This window comes from Rhamphochromis sp. 'chilingali', assembly GCF_963969265.1.
Source record: "Rhamphochromis sp. 'chilingali' genome assembly, chromosome: 18".
NCBI lineage: Eukaryota > Metazoa > Chordata > Actinopteri > Cichliformes > Cichlidae > Rhamphochromis > Rhamphochromis sp. 'chilingali'.
The window spans coordinates 32599450-32614790 of record NC_137945.1 but is presented as its reverse complement, the minus strand read 5'-3'; the positions used below and the strand labels follow the sequence as shown (position 1 = coordinate 32614790).

Here is a 15341-nt window from a genome sequence, read left to right as displayed (position 1 = left end):
CACTGGAGCAGTCAGAGTTGGGCTGACACCTCTGTGGCCTTCCTGTCTCGCACACACAAACCTCACAGTCCACTTTGATCTGCTGGCCCGGCCAGTAGCGCACACCCGCCACCTCACACACACACTCCTCTGGTGACACACACTGCTGTGTGTGGCTCATCACCTGCCCCTCTGGGCACCAGCATCCTGAAAGTATTGATACGTTAGAGCGAAAAAAGCTTGTGACTGAAATCTAAACTGGTGAAGAAGCCACATTTTATTTATCACACAGGACATTCCACACGTGTCCTGGGATGCACCGACCTGAGAAGCAGGGTGCGCTGGGATCACAGGTGGACTCACTGCTGATGTGGGCACAGGACAGTGGGCAGGGAGCACAGCTGTGTCTAACCAAGCCTGTGGGACAGCTGGTGTTGTCACATCCATCATTCAGACATGGTTCTACAGTGAGGCACAGAGACAGAGCAGGAAGTCCTACTGTAAGAAAAGCTGTGTAACTAAATGAAAAGTGTCGAAAATTCTCGTATGTTATCTGTTTCGTTATGCAGGTTAAAGTAACGAGGGTAAACACCCTGGTATAAAAAAAGGGAAAGACAAAAATGAATACAGGAAATCTCCTCATTTTAGAACTGGACGTGGTACCGTTTTTCTTTCCTTTTTACCAATTTATCTCTTATTGTCCTTAGCTTTCCCTCATTTACTACCAGTTCATGGCATTTAAGTATTTATAAGTCTGAGCTGACCATGAGTCTTATTGTGAAAGTCTGGACTCTGATTACTTCCTTTCTGGTTTAAATAGCCCAGATTTGGATATAAAGCAACCACCATCATCAGCAATAAAAACAACTTCCATCAACACTCGAGAAGATCTACGTTTTTTATACTTGGAATATTTATTCATATTTATATACGGGATTTTTGGAGTTCCAAAAATATTGATTTTAAATTTTACATTTTACATGTTTGCGAAGCTCTCTGAGAGCACAAGCCATCTCTGGGCAGTAATTACTTTTATAATAAGTAATAAAACCATCGTAAACAAAATACTTGACTTTTGCTCAATAAAACATTCATCTTTACAAACTGCTTACTGGTCTCCATGGACAGATTAGATGGTCCTGGGAGCTGGGAACAGTCCTGTCCTCCATAGAGAGGAGGTGTGCATGCTCTGTTTCTGACCTGAACTCCACCACAACCACTGGAACAGTTTGACCAGCTCCCCCACGGCAGCCATCGACCATCAACTGTAGAGAAGATGGTGAATGGTAAATGGACCGGTTCTTATATAGCGTTTTTCTACTCTATCTGAGCACTCAAAGCACTTTATACAACTAATTCATTCACCCAATCACACCCATTCACACAAGCATGTTTTCTAAGTTGTTAAGTGCTTACTATCTAACATTCATACACATTCACACTCTGATGGATGCATCGGAGAGCATCTTGCCCAAGGATATTTGACATGCAGAGCGGAGGAGCCTGGGATCGAACCACCAACCTTCCGGTTAGTCGCTGAACCAGAACAGAAGACAAGTCAGACTTTTTGACATGTGTGCGTCTGTGACTTTCCTTTATGCTTCTATTTTTGTCGTCAGTTTTTCCTCCAGCCTTCTATGAAAAATAAACCCTCTTGTTCCAAAATTATAGGAATCTCACGTTTCCTGAAAGCATTCCCAAACGTGTGTGTTACAGTTTCTGTGTATGTCCTTACCAGGACAGGTGGTATTGAAACACTCCTGCCTCTGGATGTCCTGACCCCGGCAGTGGTGCAGCGGGTCCCCTGGAGGGCATGATCTCTCCCGGCTCATGAAGCCCGTCCCACAGGTGGTGCTGCAAGGACTCCAAGGGCCCCAGGAGCTCCAGGTTTTACAGCCCTGCTCATCTGTGGGGTCTCCGAGCGACCCTAATGAGGAGTCTGGGCAGTCTGGAACACCATTACACACCTAAAAACAGAGCAGGCTCACTGTACATGAAACTTTTCGTTTTCTTTCTTCCTTCCTTGAAAACATAACTGACTTAGTTTTAGTATAATTAACGGAGAAAAACAGATGCAGTGTACTTTCATATGTGGGCCTGCAAATAACCTCAGATTCCAAGACTGAATGATGCAGCCATGCAATAGAAAATAAAGTAGAACCTCAGTAGTAACGCAACTGAAACTTCTCCCAACTTTCTGGTGTAAAACAAGGACTTCTATCCCTTCGTTGCCTGTTCAGCCACACATCGTTAAGTAAACACATTACATGTTGTAGGCAACATGACACTTCAAGTGAGTGAAAAACCTACTAAATATTATGTAGATAAGATAAACGACTATGAGTAAACAAACACTTGTATATTCTCCCTCAGAGGAAGTAAAATACTTTCATGACAAGCATCTGGCTTCTGTGAAGAAGTGAGCATGGGAGGGCTGAAGTCCAAGTGTGTTTACTGATTCTGTGAAGTGTTGCCCTGGGACTCTCCCTGACTTCACGCCACATGGTTTATATCACTGTGTTATCAACAACCCCTCAAATTATACTAGATGAGATCTGAAGGCCTACAAAAGTTTGAATGCTTGTGTTCTATGTCAAGATTGCTTACAAACTTAGTAGGTACTTGAACCACGGACACTAGTCGCTGCTACGGTATTTACCTGATCTTTATTACACTTTGACATTGATACGTCTCTGTGTATTACCCTTTACATTGTCGACGAGCCAAAGTAGCTCATTTGTGATTGATGAGCAATGGTAATCTGTAATTTTCTGCTGGGGCCAGAACATGCTGCTGTTTTTGCCTGTTAGCTGCTATTAGCTGCTGTTAGCTCCTGTTAGCTGCTATTAGCTGCTGTTTTTGCCTGTTAGCTGCTGTTAGCTCCTGTTAGCTGCTATTCTCCGCTGTTACCAAAACTTAATTGCAAGTGAATCTTCAAAGTGGGCAACTCACACTTAGCAAGTAAACCCATATGTGATGTGAGAATGCAGTAAAACTCATATTAAAATTTTGGATGTACTTAAAAACTACAGACTTTTAGGACACTATAGTCTAATATTAGCTAGCATAGCGTTAGCTTATAACGTAGGAATTCTTAGGCTTGAGGTAAAGAGGAATAGGATGAAATGGAGATGAAGGGGAGAGTGTTGTGGTGGAAGAGGCAGATAAAGAGATGAGACAGAAAAAACTAGAAAGAGCTAATTCAAATATAAATGTAAAAATGTGTATTTGAAACAGATGCTGGTCATTTAAAAAATGCAAATAACTTATACTGCTGTATCAGATTTTTGTCTTCTATCCAAACCAGCAGGAAAGCAACAAAAGATTATCTTCATGTACTTGATCATTTCTGCAAAATATAGATGGCGTGTTGGGGCGGAGTTTAGCTTACCACGTTAAAAGGCACACAGGTTCCATCCATACAGGTGAACTCAGAGCAGGTGACAGTGGTGTTGCTGCCAGGAAGTGCTGGTGAGACAGTTTTATCTTAACAGAACAAGATGTCAAATATATTAATGATCATACAAGAGAACAGGGGAGTTAATACAATCAAACTTGTGTCCTTTTTAGTCCTGATGACATCTTTTAATGAAAGCCTGGCCGTGACTGTATCATAGCGTCATCATGGTCACTCCTTGTCTCACTCTAGGCTTACCTGTCTTCTCTTTATCTAATGAGAACTCACCACACACCAACTCATCTTCGCCCCGTGGACAGTCTGGGACACCATTGCAGACCTGTGACATGTTCACACAGGTGCGGTTGTCACATGGGAAGCTGCCTAAACAGGGAGGTATCCGGGTAGAGCCTAGTAGACAGATGGTAGGACAAACTGCTCTTTTTGGCCTGATCATATTGACTCTAGGGTTTTATTCTTGATGCTTAGAACATAGACAGTATATACATTAACATACCACAGTTGTCGATACTCTCATCTGACGTATCCCTGCAATGTGGGGTCCCATCACAGAGCTGCTGGTATTCCACGCACTGGTCCCCACTGACACAAGGCACCTGGCCGGAGCCACACGGGGCGCCACATTGCTGCTCATCACTGCCATCCATACAATCTGTTTCTCCATCGCAGCGCCAGGCCTGAGGCACACACTGCCCAACAGTGGCACAGCTGAACTCATAAGACCTGCAAGCTGCAGAACCAAAAGGTATCAGAGACATTATATATATGACATGTGTATAAATAATATATATTTAACAGGTCCTGAATAGAATGGCAAAACATATTCCAAAAGAACCACAAAGGATGGAATGGGCTGGCTTTATAGCGCACTCTCCTAGTCTTACTGACCCCTCGCAAAACTTGAGACGTACATCTGACCACACATTCGTGCTGTACTCTGTTCTGTACACGTTAAGCACTTCACCTGCCTCATATCTATGGTCACTTTAGCATCATCTTTAGGATCATCTTTTAACTGGATAGAAAAAAAACATTAAACAAATGTATTTTTTTCTTTTTCTGGTAATTATTTGACAGTGCGTCTAAGGTTGTTTACATTGTAACGAGAAAATAATGTAACAAGTGGTTTAACGAATCACTTTCTTCACTGAGTAATAAGTACCATACTGCATTACTTTTAAAAAAAATAATGAGTTATGTGTAACGCAGGGCTTTTTCTGAGAAATGTCCCAGCACAGCAGCGTCAAAGCAAAATGAAATGGTAACACCTTGGGGAGTAGATCGTCTTATCAAATACACAAAACTGAGAATTAGGCAAAAAAGCAAAAAGAAGAAAAACATATAACAATGGTAGAAATGTCTAAGAATAACCTCTGACTAGGTGTTTATGTACTAGAAACATTTTTCCATAACCTTTAAATGACATTACCAGACGTTGGTGTGACAGGCAGGAGTGATGGTGTTGTGGTACTGGTGAAGCAGTTGGTTCTGTTCTCGTCCTCTCTTCCTGAACAGTCAGTAGCTCCATCACACAGCTTAGTGATGGCAACACATGTACCATCACCACAGGCAAACTGGTCCGGAGCACAGGTCACTGCCACAAACACAGAACTGCTTAAACTGTGTAATCGGGAGTGTGTATGAGAAAATGTATTTAACTGTTAGTAGTTATTATATTAGTTAGTGGGGCTAAGACAGCTGGGATAGACTCCCCCACGACCCTGCAAGGATAAGAGGAAGAGAATGGATGGATGGATGGATGGATGGGTGGATGGATGAATGAATGGATGGATAGATGAATGGATGAATGGATGGATGGATGAATGGATGAATGGATGGATGGATGGATGGATGGATGGATGGGTGGATAGATGGAGGGATGGATGAATGGATGGATGGATGGAGGAATGGATGGATGAATGGATGGATGGATGGGTGGATGGATGGAGGGACGGATGAATGGATGGATGGATGGATGGATGGATGGATGAATGGATGGATGGATGGATGGATGGATGGATGGATGAATGGCCAGATGGATGGATGAATTGATGCATGGATAGATGGATGGATGAATGGCCAGATGGATGGATGAATTGATGCATGGATAGATGGATGGATGAATGGCCAGATGAATGGATGCATGGATAGATGGATGAATGGATGAATGGATGGATGGATGGATGGATGGATGGATGGATGGATGGATGAATGGCCAGATGGATGGATGAATTGATGCATGGATAGATGGATGGATGGATGGATGGATGGATGGATGGATGAATGGCCAGATGGATGGATGAATTGATGCATGGATAGATGGATGGATGAATGGCCAGATGGATGGATGAATTGATGCATGGATAGATGGATGGATGAATGGCCAGATGAATGGATGCATGGATAGATGGATGGATCGATGGTTATTATATTACTCTGGGGTTTTTTGTACCTTTACTTGGACAAACAGCCTCATCGCTTCCAGAGGGACAGTCTTTGGTTCCATCACACACTCTGTCGGCGGGAACGCACTGGTCTCCTCGACACTGAAACTCTCCTGGTGCGCACACACAGCTACAAAGACAGTCATGTGAAATGTTCGTGCAGATGAATGGTCGTAGTAAACACAAAAAGAAAACAAAATCTTCTACTAACCATCTTATATGGTCTTTGTAAAACAGACTAAAACAACTAGACCAGTGCAGAGCATCAAACTTCATAATACACACCCTCTCTCATCACTGAGGTCCCCACAGTCATCGTGGCCATCGCATCGATGGAGGTACAGAATACATCGTCCCCCCGCACACAGGAACTCCCCTTCATCACAAACCACACCACAGTCTGGGCCGAGAAAAGTAAAGTTCATTACAATTCACAGTTATTGCTGTCATTAAATGTACAAAGAAATTTGCGAACAGGACACAGTGCTTCACGAAGACTTCATGGAAATTCATTTTTACAGTATGCTGCTGAGGCAAGTTTCTGATAGAGCGCATTCCTTGAAGAAAAGGTTTTTTGATAGTTTACCTTGCTCATCAGATCCATCAGCAAAGCCACAGTCCAGCCATCCATCGCAAACACGGCTGGCTGGCAGACACTTTCCATTTGCACACTGAAATTCCCCAGGTGGGCATAGGGGCACAGGGGTGGCAGGTCCACAGAAGTCCTCATCTGATTGGTCAGCACAGTCTGGGTGGCCATCACAACGCAGAGCCAGGTTCAAACATGGTCCACTGCAGGGTTGGGGTTCATTTACTTAATTCTCTCCAGTGATTTTGTGGCAAAGAAAGACTGATTCTTTCAACATAACATAAACCTGACCAGGACATGTTAGCGCAGTGTGATGACATACAAATCAGCTACTGCTAGCATAAACGGCTTTGCTCAGTGTGATTGGATGAAGTGTCTGAGAGTGTGTCTCACAGTAAGATAAAAATGTGCTTTGGAGTAAATTGGAGAACAGTCAGCAGTGCAGTTTGGTCATATGTATGTAAAATGTTGTTATTTAGAGGGTGTAAGCTACCCCACAGCAGTTAGCATTCAAAATGAATAAATCATGAAAACAAAAATAAATGTCTTCTGCCTGGCACATGGAGAACTGGAGGCTAAAGGGGTTCAAGCTCTGGTAAAACTTTACACAACAACAGACATGTTTGAGCCTTCATACTGCAACGCACAGGAAATTAATCCTTTTAATAAAGTTAATTTGGACTCGCCTCGGTGTGCTGGTACAGTGGAAATGGTCCGGGGAGCAGGTGGATGGACAGATCTCATCTGAACCGTCACCACAGTCGTCTTCATTGTCACACACCCACTGGGTGGGGATGCAGCGTCCCCCAGCACAGGTAAACTCTGACTCCAGACAGGGAGGGGAGGGAGGAGGGCAAGCCACACCATCACACTTCCAAACACCCTCCTCACAGGAGCTGAACACACAAAGGCAAAAGGTTTTTATGGACAGACAAAAACAAAGAATACACATTTATAAATGTTCAGAAAGACTGACCAGTTCTGGCAGTGTTGAGTGACAGCAGCTCCAGCTGGAAACAAGGAGCCATCCCACTCACACGGACACTGGCTGGGAGCTACACAGCTGTCGCCTGTTTCATAAAAAGCATACAGACAAAGAACGTAAAGACGGCAGTGGGTCGTTGTGGGTTAGACTGAAAAAAGACATCCAAAACAGTTGCAGCTACTTAATTTTAGTGGTGCGACGCAGCTGGTTTCAAATACTCTGGTTTGGTGAAGAAGCAAAAATAGTACTCAGTGTAAGAGCAGTTTTTACACGTGTTTCTGTCAGCATGACACTGAAACAAGTCAGATCACGGCATTAATATTTCAGCAGTGATGATAAACCTGGAATATGTAAATAATCCCATTGGCTGTGCAGAAAAAGAAGCCACTGCATTTTCTAGCACCTCCTGACTGCTTGGTGTTGTACTCCTGCGTTTTGAATAAATCCTTATTAAGTATTCGCTACTACGTTCCCATTTGATTATTTACATTCTGTATTTATTTAGTATTTTGATTCCGTAGTTATTGGTTTTGCTTATTGGTTGTCAGTTTCTTCACTTGTGATGTTGTAAGTAGTTACTAAGTGATTATAAACTCCTTCCTGCTGTGAGTCTTTTGGTATCTTATACTTTTCCGCCTCCCTCATGTTTCTTTAATCTCGTCGAGTCTTTGTCTCTGCTTTAGGCATTACCTGTTTAGGTTACTTCTAGTGCTGTCAGCATTAATCTCGTTACAATGACGTTAACGCTATAACCACATTAACGCAGCACAGCGCTAACGAGCTAACCACGCTAACGCGTTGACGCCGTGCAGCCCCACGCACGGGGCGATCCGCGTTAACTCGCTTACCAAGATTCGCCGCGTTAATGCAGTTAGGGCTTAACGTTATTTAGATTACTTAGTTCCTGTTTTATTTTGACAGTCATTTGTGTCTTGCACCTTTTAGTCTTAGTTTTACTTTCATGTGTTGTTACCTGACACCCACGTGTCTCTCTTTCTCTGGTGACCTGTCCTATTTCAAACCTCAGTGTTTGTTGGAGTGTCTGTTTTCTATACCTGTGTTCCTGTCTGTGCTTGCCTCTAGCCTGTTTATACTGCTTGTCATTCTTATGCTTTGCTCACCTTCTGTTTCCTGTGTTTTTGCCCTGAAGGAGAATATTTTGGATTTTTAACATTTGCCTTCAGCCTTTGTGTCTCTTGTTTGTCTCAGAGCCCCACGTTTGGGTCCTCTTCCTGCACCAGTCCTGAAAACTGGCACGTCAGTGAAGTTACTGCTGCTGTGCAGTGTGTGTGAATGTGCACATCACTCAGTTTCTAGTTTGTTTTTGTTCTGCATGTAGTATAAGGCTGTAAGTTCTAAACTAAAGAAGCAAATCGCCCTAGTTTAACTTCCCACACATATGCATGTTGTATTAGGCGTTCAGCACCCATTCCTCTCATTCTTCTGACATGTGGCTTCAAGTTCTGCTTTGTCACATTAAAATACCAATACAGAGTCAACTGTAATGTTCAGTTTTATACATCACAGCTATGGACAGAGCAGAGTCTGTCTCACCATGTCGGACAGTGCCTGCAGGACAGAAGCAGCCCTCCACACAGGAAACAGCACCGCAGCTGGAATGTGGACTTTGCTGAATGGTTGGACATGAACGCGAGCAAGCTGGACCACAGGGATCATAAACCAGCCCGTTGTCACACTGCAGAGCTACAGAAAGATGAAGTTAAAGTTAGAGAAAGTGTGCCCCGGACATTAGCTCAGGTATGGGCGTGTGTGCAGGATGGCAACGTACGACAGAGCTCCTGGGACCGCCAGTGGATGTAGACCCCTCGCCGGTTACACTCTTCGGCGTAGGTAGCGATGGCTGTACAGAGACACTCACAGTCTCCACCTGAGTCACAGCTAAAACACGTGACAAACAACAAAGCTACCTTTAAACTGTTACTCCAAATACACAGTTTTAGAATGACTTGGTTACATTTTTCCTTACTAACTGCTGTATAAGCAGCATGCTTTGCTGGTGGCAGTCCTGTAATCATTTTTGTAACAGCGGACAGTTTTTTTTTAAACTAAAACCCAGTGACTGAAGATTGCATTTTTCTTGGTCAAGTAAAATTTTCTTTCACCAAATGATAATTGATATCATAAACAGTCATTGTTCTTGCCTCAGTTTAATCAGATTTCAGTTTATGCTCATAAAAACAGGGATTGTTTGCTAAACTGCAAAAGGGTACGGACCGTTTTACTCAAACAAATCTGTAAAGTGAAACTAGATACTTCAGACAGCAGATAAAGCTGATGATAAAGTGCAAAATAGATTAACCCACTAACTTTGCAGCATTATAAATATGCTAGATACAACTGTATTTTCCGCACTATAAGGCACACTTAAAATCCTTTAATTTTCTCAAAAATCTGCAGTGCGCCTTATAATACTGATGCATGAATTCTGGCTGTGCTTACTGACCTCGAACCGATTTTATGTGCCTCACGGCGCTCAAAAATTTGTCAAAAAATGTTTTAGTATGACTTTGGTAGCTATGAAGCCGCACCGCTTGATGGATGGTTGGAGCATTACGGCTGCCACAGTCAGGAGCCTCACGGAGTAATCTGGGTCCTAAACTCCGTCGTCTTCAGGTCCCAAAGTCAAACAATCACTGCAGCATCACTGAGAGTTACAAACTGTCTAAATTCTTTCATCTTTAATAAAATGATCAGTGTTGCTGCTTTACCAGGTGTAACAATTAAGTTTAACATCCAGGCATCCATGAAAACAGGATTTATTACATTTAACAGAGTTAGAAGTTAGCAGGAGGTTAGCTCACTAGTTTCCACCTAAGCATGATATAGCATGTTCTGACTGAGATTTCTGAAAACATTCAAACGTACAGCTCTGCTATCACTTCCAGCATAAATGAAGACAGAAAACTAAACAGCAGTGACGTTTGTAGGGTTACTGAAGTTGGGCTAGCTGGTATATAATGATGTGCTACGTGATTGCTAGCAACACAGCTATGTTAGCATAACATAAACACAGTGAAGCTGGAGGATGAAGGCTAACATTTTTCCACTCGATAAAAGTTAACGTGAGGGTTCCCGATGGTTAGGGACAAATGCAATCCCAAGGCAGGATGCTGTAAACGGACCAAACTTCAGTCAGGAGAACAACTGAGATAATCCATCCACAATACGAGGTTAGTCATTAATGTACTGCAACAACGTGGAAACAGAGCAGCTGCAGAGAATTCAACATTAATGAATCAATGGCAGCACGGTGGTTAGCACTGTTGCCGCACAGCAAGAAGGTCCTGAGTTCAATTCCACCATCAGGCCGGGGTCTTTCTGTGTGGAGCTTGCATGTTCTCCCCGTGTTTGCGTGGGTTCCCTCCGGGTACTCCGGCTTCCTCCCACCGTCCAAAGACATGCACTTAGTGGGGATAGGTTAATTGGATAACCCAAATTGTCACTAGGTGTGAATGTGCGAATGAAAGTGAGTGCGAATGGTTGTCTGTCCCTGTATGTTGGCCCTGCGACAGACTGGCGACCTGTCCAGGGTGTACCCCGCCTCTCGCCCTATGACAGCTGGGATAGGCTCCAGCGCCCCCCGCGACCCTGAAAAAGGATAAGCGGAAGCGAATGGATGGATGGGATGGATGAATCAATGGTAGGAAAGTGGAGGAAGCAAGAAGAATGAGTTAAGTAAAGTTTGACTTATCTGACTGTTTTGTTTCACTTAATGCTCCGTATAATCCTGTGCGCCTTATGGTCCAAAAAATACGGTATATATTTTTTTAGGTTTAATATGTCTTGCATAGATTAGCGCTGCCACTCACCCACAAGCATCAAAGACACACCAGTCATAATACTGCTGAAAGGGCACCTCAGGGTGGCACCTTGAGAAGAGTCCCTGAGTCAGCACAGCACATTTTTTCCTGGCCCATGTCACTCTGTGGGGGTTCAGCTGAAGAAGACAGTGTCAGAACTTAGTGTAACGCAGACTAAAACCAAAAATCCCTCTGTGTGTGTGTGAATGTGAACTTACAGCGCAGGGGTCCCGGAGGTCCTGGTCTGCCACGTCAGGGCAGGATGGGCTGACCTTCCAAGAGTTTCCAAACAGCTCGGCTGTCGATTCCACAATTCCCTGCCGTGTTGTGAAGTCGTTCTCTGTGTCCCCATCAAAGTTACCACACAGGCCCCCGACCCGACCACGAAGATGGGCCGCCAAACGCACGTACACACGCATACCTGGAAGAAGAAATGCAAGTTGCAAGCAGCAATTATGGGACAGAGTTTTTAAGCAAGGCACAGACACTATGGCAACTACATATACTAATGTTGTTGTAAATACTGATCATTTTGACAGGCTGCAATCGCTCTAACGGCCAGTAGGGATGAACTTAAATCCCTACTTTAAAGGAGCAAATGCGTGTCACTTTAAGTATTTCAATGTTTTTCTGTGTATTTTCTGCAAAGGATCTTTTATATTTAGTTTATATGTGTGCGTCTTACCTCCATCCCACAGCAAAGTGACTCCAAGACGTGACGAGAGGGACACAAACAGGCCAACTTTTTCCAAAGTCAGGCCACTGCCACTGTAAGACTTTGGTAGGCTAACTGGCATCCCATTTACTGTCACAGCATTACCTAATGTCACAGACAGTTTAGCAATTAGACCCTCACTTTCCTCACATAGTACAATCACTTTGCCAAAAGAGAAATAGGACACATTTGTGAGTCATGTCTGATAAAAACAGCACCTAAGAACACACAAGTGATTCAAAACTTCAGTAAAAGTTAAGTTAAACTCAAGATCACAGACGAACTTGTTTGATGGGACGTTCGGGGTTTTGCCTTTGAGGGCAAGTAGCTTACCCGTGCAATGATTTACATGTTTGAGTATGAATCAGAAGGTCTCTAGTTTGAGTGTAGTAGTTGGGTATGTGGTGTAAAAATCTGACATATCAACTATGTGGTGACCTCTTGTGAATAGGGGGCTTTTTCTAAAGCAGTATTCTGCTCTCACATGGGTTCCAAGGGGCCATGTTTGCTGGATATAAACTCTCATTTAGCAGCACCATTGAGCCCTCTACCTCTTAGAAGATGTATGACCGTGTTTCCCAGACTGAGGGTGACTGATTTTGTGCAGGTGACTCCCGTGCTTCCACACGGCACGTTCTCCGCCGTGACGCTGAATAAGCCGCTGGTCTCCCTGGCTAACACGTACTGGCAGTCACCCAGGAAAGAGTAGCAACGACCGTCGAACGTCACATAGTGTGGGTCCCCCGTTGCCACACATACACCAGCACAGGCAGAGCGGCCACAGTGCCAGCGACGCTCATTGCACACACTGCAGGGAAAAATGATACCGTTGTAAAAAGAATACGTTTATAATTAATATATCTTAAAGAATTTTGATGCACTCAGCTCATACATTACCATGTGTTGCAGTCCTTAGTGATGGTGTCATTGCTGTAATAAAGTCGACCATTGTGGTGACATGGACATTCATCTGGCAGAACACAGCGGTCGCCCTGAAGGAAAAGAAGATGTAAAGTACGAAAATGTCGGTCATGATCAAAGACTACAGCTCTCGTTGTGTTGTTTGTCTCTAAACTCACAAAACACCATGGAATTTAATTTGGAGCTGACATTAAGGGATTCATGATTTTTTGCACGATTGACGTTGAAAATAATCCTTATCTATCTAATATTGGCCCTTAGTGAAGCTCCTCTGTTCACCAGCTGTTTGAAATAAGCCATGATAGCACCCTACAGATGTTGAATAAAAAGTAGTGTGTCCACTACAGAGGACATGCATTAATAGGCAGGGCCTCGGGAGGATATGACTGGAACAGAAATGAATGTGATCATAAACCTACAGCAACATCTGCATAAACCTGCACAAAAAAGGTTTTCACTCACTAGTAAGACAGTCCCCTGTGGACACACACAGCCAGACAGGGGCTCTCTGCAGCTTGACTGCATGACGCTTGAGCCCTGCTGTTGGCCAGGAGGGTCCAGGCTCGAGCAGGTGAGGAGGCAGGAGCGTGGGGAGTAGACCAGAGTGCCGGGGCACTGGTTCACCTCCTCACAGAGCTCTTGAGTGCAGTTAAACAATCCCTGCTCACACACACTATGGAGGGAAGAGACGAGGGAGTGGAGTTAGTATGAACATCTACTGAATGGTATTACCAAGACATTATAGGTCTATTAAAGATTATTACTGAAACGTTGTTATTAACAAGTTTGGTTTAGCAGGTGAAACAGTGAATACACTATAAAGCAGACTTCATAGTGATGACACTAAACTATCATCCATACATTTTTATTCTCCTTTAACAGCAGCTGAGGCGTGACAAGAATCACTTAATGATTCACTTGAATCAACAGCCAGTGTTTTTCATTTAATGTGCCCTGATATACTTTATGTCATTTACGATATCTGCTTAATGATTAACCAGAATTTCCCTGTTTCCTCATAGCAATTACTCAGGTCAGACTGATATCACCAGCTCAAAGGAAACAAGTCACGTACAAAACGGACTCTGTACAGACCAACATGTCCCAATATATTAGAAATCAGAGAGAAACTAATCTGAGCCGTCGGTAAGTTACTTAAACCCACAGAGTAATGCACACTGCCGTTACATGGTAAAGAAATGCAATGAAATCAACCTATCCTGTATCAGCAAGCAGGAACATAGAGTGATTTCATCAGAGCTCTTGCACCACCAAGTAGGCATCACGCTCTTATGTGCATCTATAGTTTGCAGTTGCAGTCATTTAAATACAGTGTCTTGCAAAAGTATTTGGCCCCCTTGAACTTTCCCACATTTTGTCACATTACAGCCACAAACATGAATCAGTTTTATTGGAATTCCAGGTGAAAGACCAACACAAAGTGGTGCACACGTGAGAAGTGGAACGAAAATCATACATGACTCCAAACATTTTTTACAAATAAATAACTGCAAAGTGGGGTGTGCGTAATTATTCAGCCCCCTTTGGTCTGAGTGCAGTCAGTTGCACATAGACGTTGCCTGATGAGTGCTAATGATTAAACAGAGTGCACCTGTGTGTAATCTAATGTCAGTACAAATACAGCTGCTCTGTGACGGCCTCAGAGGTTGTCTAAGAGAATATTGGGAGCAACAACACCATGAAGTCCAAAGAACACACCAGACAGGTCAGGGATAAAGTTATTGAGAAATTTAAAGCAGGCTTAGGCTACAAAAAGATTTCCCAAGCCTTGAACATCCCCCGGAGCACTTTTCAAGCAATCATCCAGAAATGGAAGGAGTATGGCACAACTGTAAACCTACCAAGACAAGGCCGTCCACCTAAACTCACAGGCCGAACAAGGAGCTGATCAGAAATGCAGCCAAGGGGCCCATGGTGACTCTGGACGAGCTGCAGAGATCTACAGCTCAGGTGGGGGAATCTGTCCACAGGACAACTATTAGTCGTGCACTGCACAAAGTTGGCCTTTATGGAAGAGTGGCAAGAAGAAAGCCATTGTTAACAGAAAACCAGAAGAAGTCCCGTTTGCAGTTTGCCACAAGCCATGTGGGGGACACAGCAAACATGTGGAAGAAGCTGCTCTGGTCAGATGAGACCAAAATGGAACTTTTTGGCCAAAATGCAAAACACTATGTGTGGAAAACTAACACTGCACATCACTCTGAACACACCATCCCCACTGTCAGATATGGTGGTGGCAGCATCATGCTCTGGGGGTGCTTCTCTTCAGCAGGGACAGGGAAGCTGGTCAGAGTTGATGGGAAGATGGATGGAGCCAAATACAGGGCAGTCTTGGAAGAAAACCTCTTGGAGTCTGCAAAAGACTTGAGACTGGGGCGGAGCTTCACCTTCCAGCAGGACAGCGACCCTAAACATAAAGCCAGGGCAACAATGGGATGGTTTAAAACA

The 15341-nt window shown here is 43.7% G+C and overlaps 1 protein-coding gene across 6 annotated transcripts in view; it reads right to left on the bottom strand.

Moving 5' to 3' along the window:
* sspo (SCO-spondin) overlaps positions 1–15341 on the bottom strand; it is a 107418-nt gene that overhangs the window by 73208 nt on the left and 18869 nt on the right. For all 6 annotated transcript variants that reach the window (XM_080864836.1, XM_080864840.1, XM_080864837.1 and 3 more), the window contains exons 19-39: positions 13335–13545; positions 12849–12943; positions 12503–12759; positions 11922–12056; positions 11455–11657; positions 11246–11373; positions 9205–9314; positions 8970–9119; positions 7407–7500; positions 7117–7326; positions 6428–6633; positions 6127–6241; positions 5850–5971; positions 4827–4991; positions 3894–4127; positions 3665–3787; positions 3371–3465; positions 1715–1946; positions 1092–1244; positions 304–441; positions 4–186 (exon numbers count right to left, since the gene is read on the bottom strand). In XM_080864836.1, the coding sequence (XP_080720962.1) occupies positions 4–186; positions 304–441; positions 1092–1244; positions 1715–1946; positions 3371–3465; positions 3665–3787; positions 3894–4127; positions 4827–4991; positions 5850–5971; positions 6127–6241; positions 6428–6633; positions 7117–7326; positions 7407–7500; positions 8970–9119; positions 9205–9314; positions 11246–11373; positions 11455–11657; positions 11922–12056; positions 12503–12759; positions 12849–12943; positions 13335–13545 (3359 nt within the window). The remainder of the gene's footprint in view (positions 1–3; positions 187–303; positions 442–1091; positions 1245–1714; positions 1947–3370; positions 3466–3664; positions 3788–3893; positions 4128–4826; positions 4992–5849; positions 5972–6126; positions 6242–6427; positions 6634–7116; positions 7327–7406; positions 7501–8969; positions 9120–9204; positions 9315–11245; positions 11374–11454; positions 11658–11921; positions 12057–12502; positions 12760–12848; positions 12944–13334; positions 13546–15341) is intronic.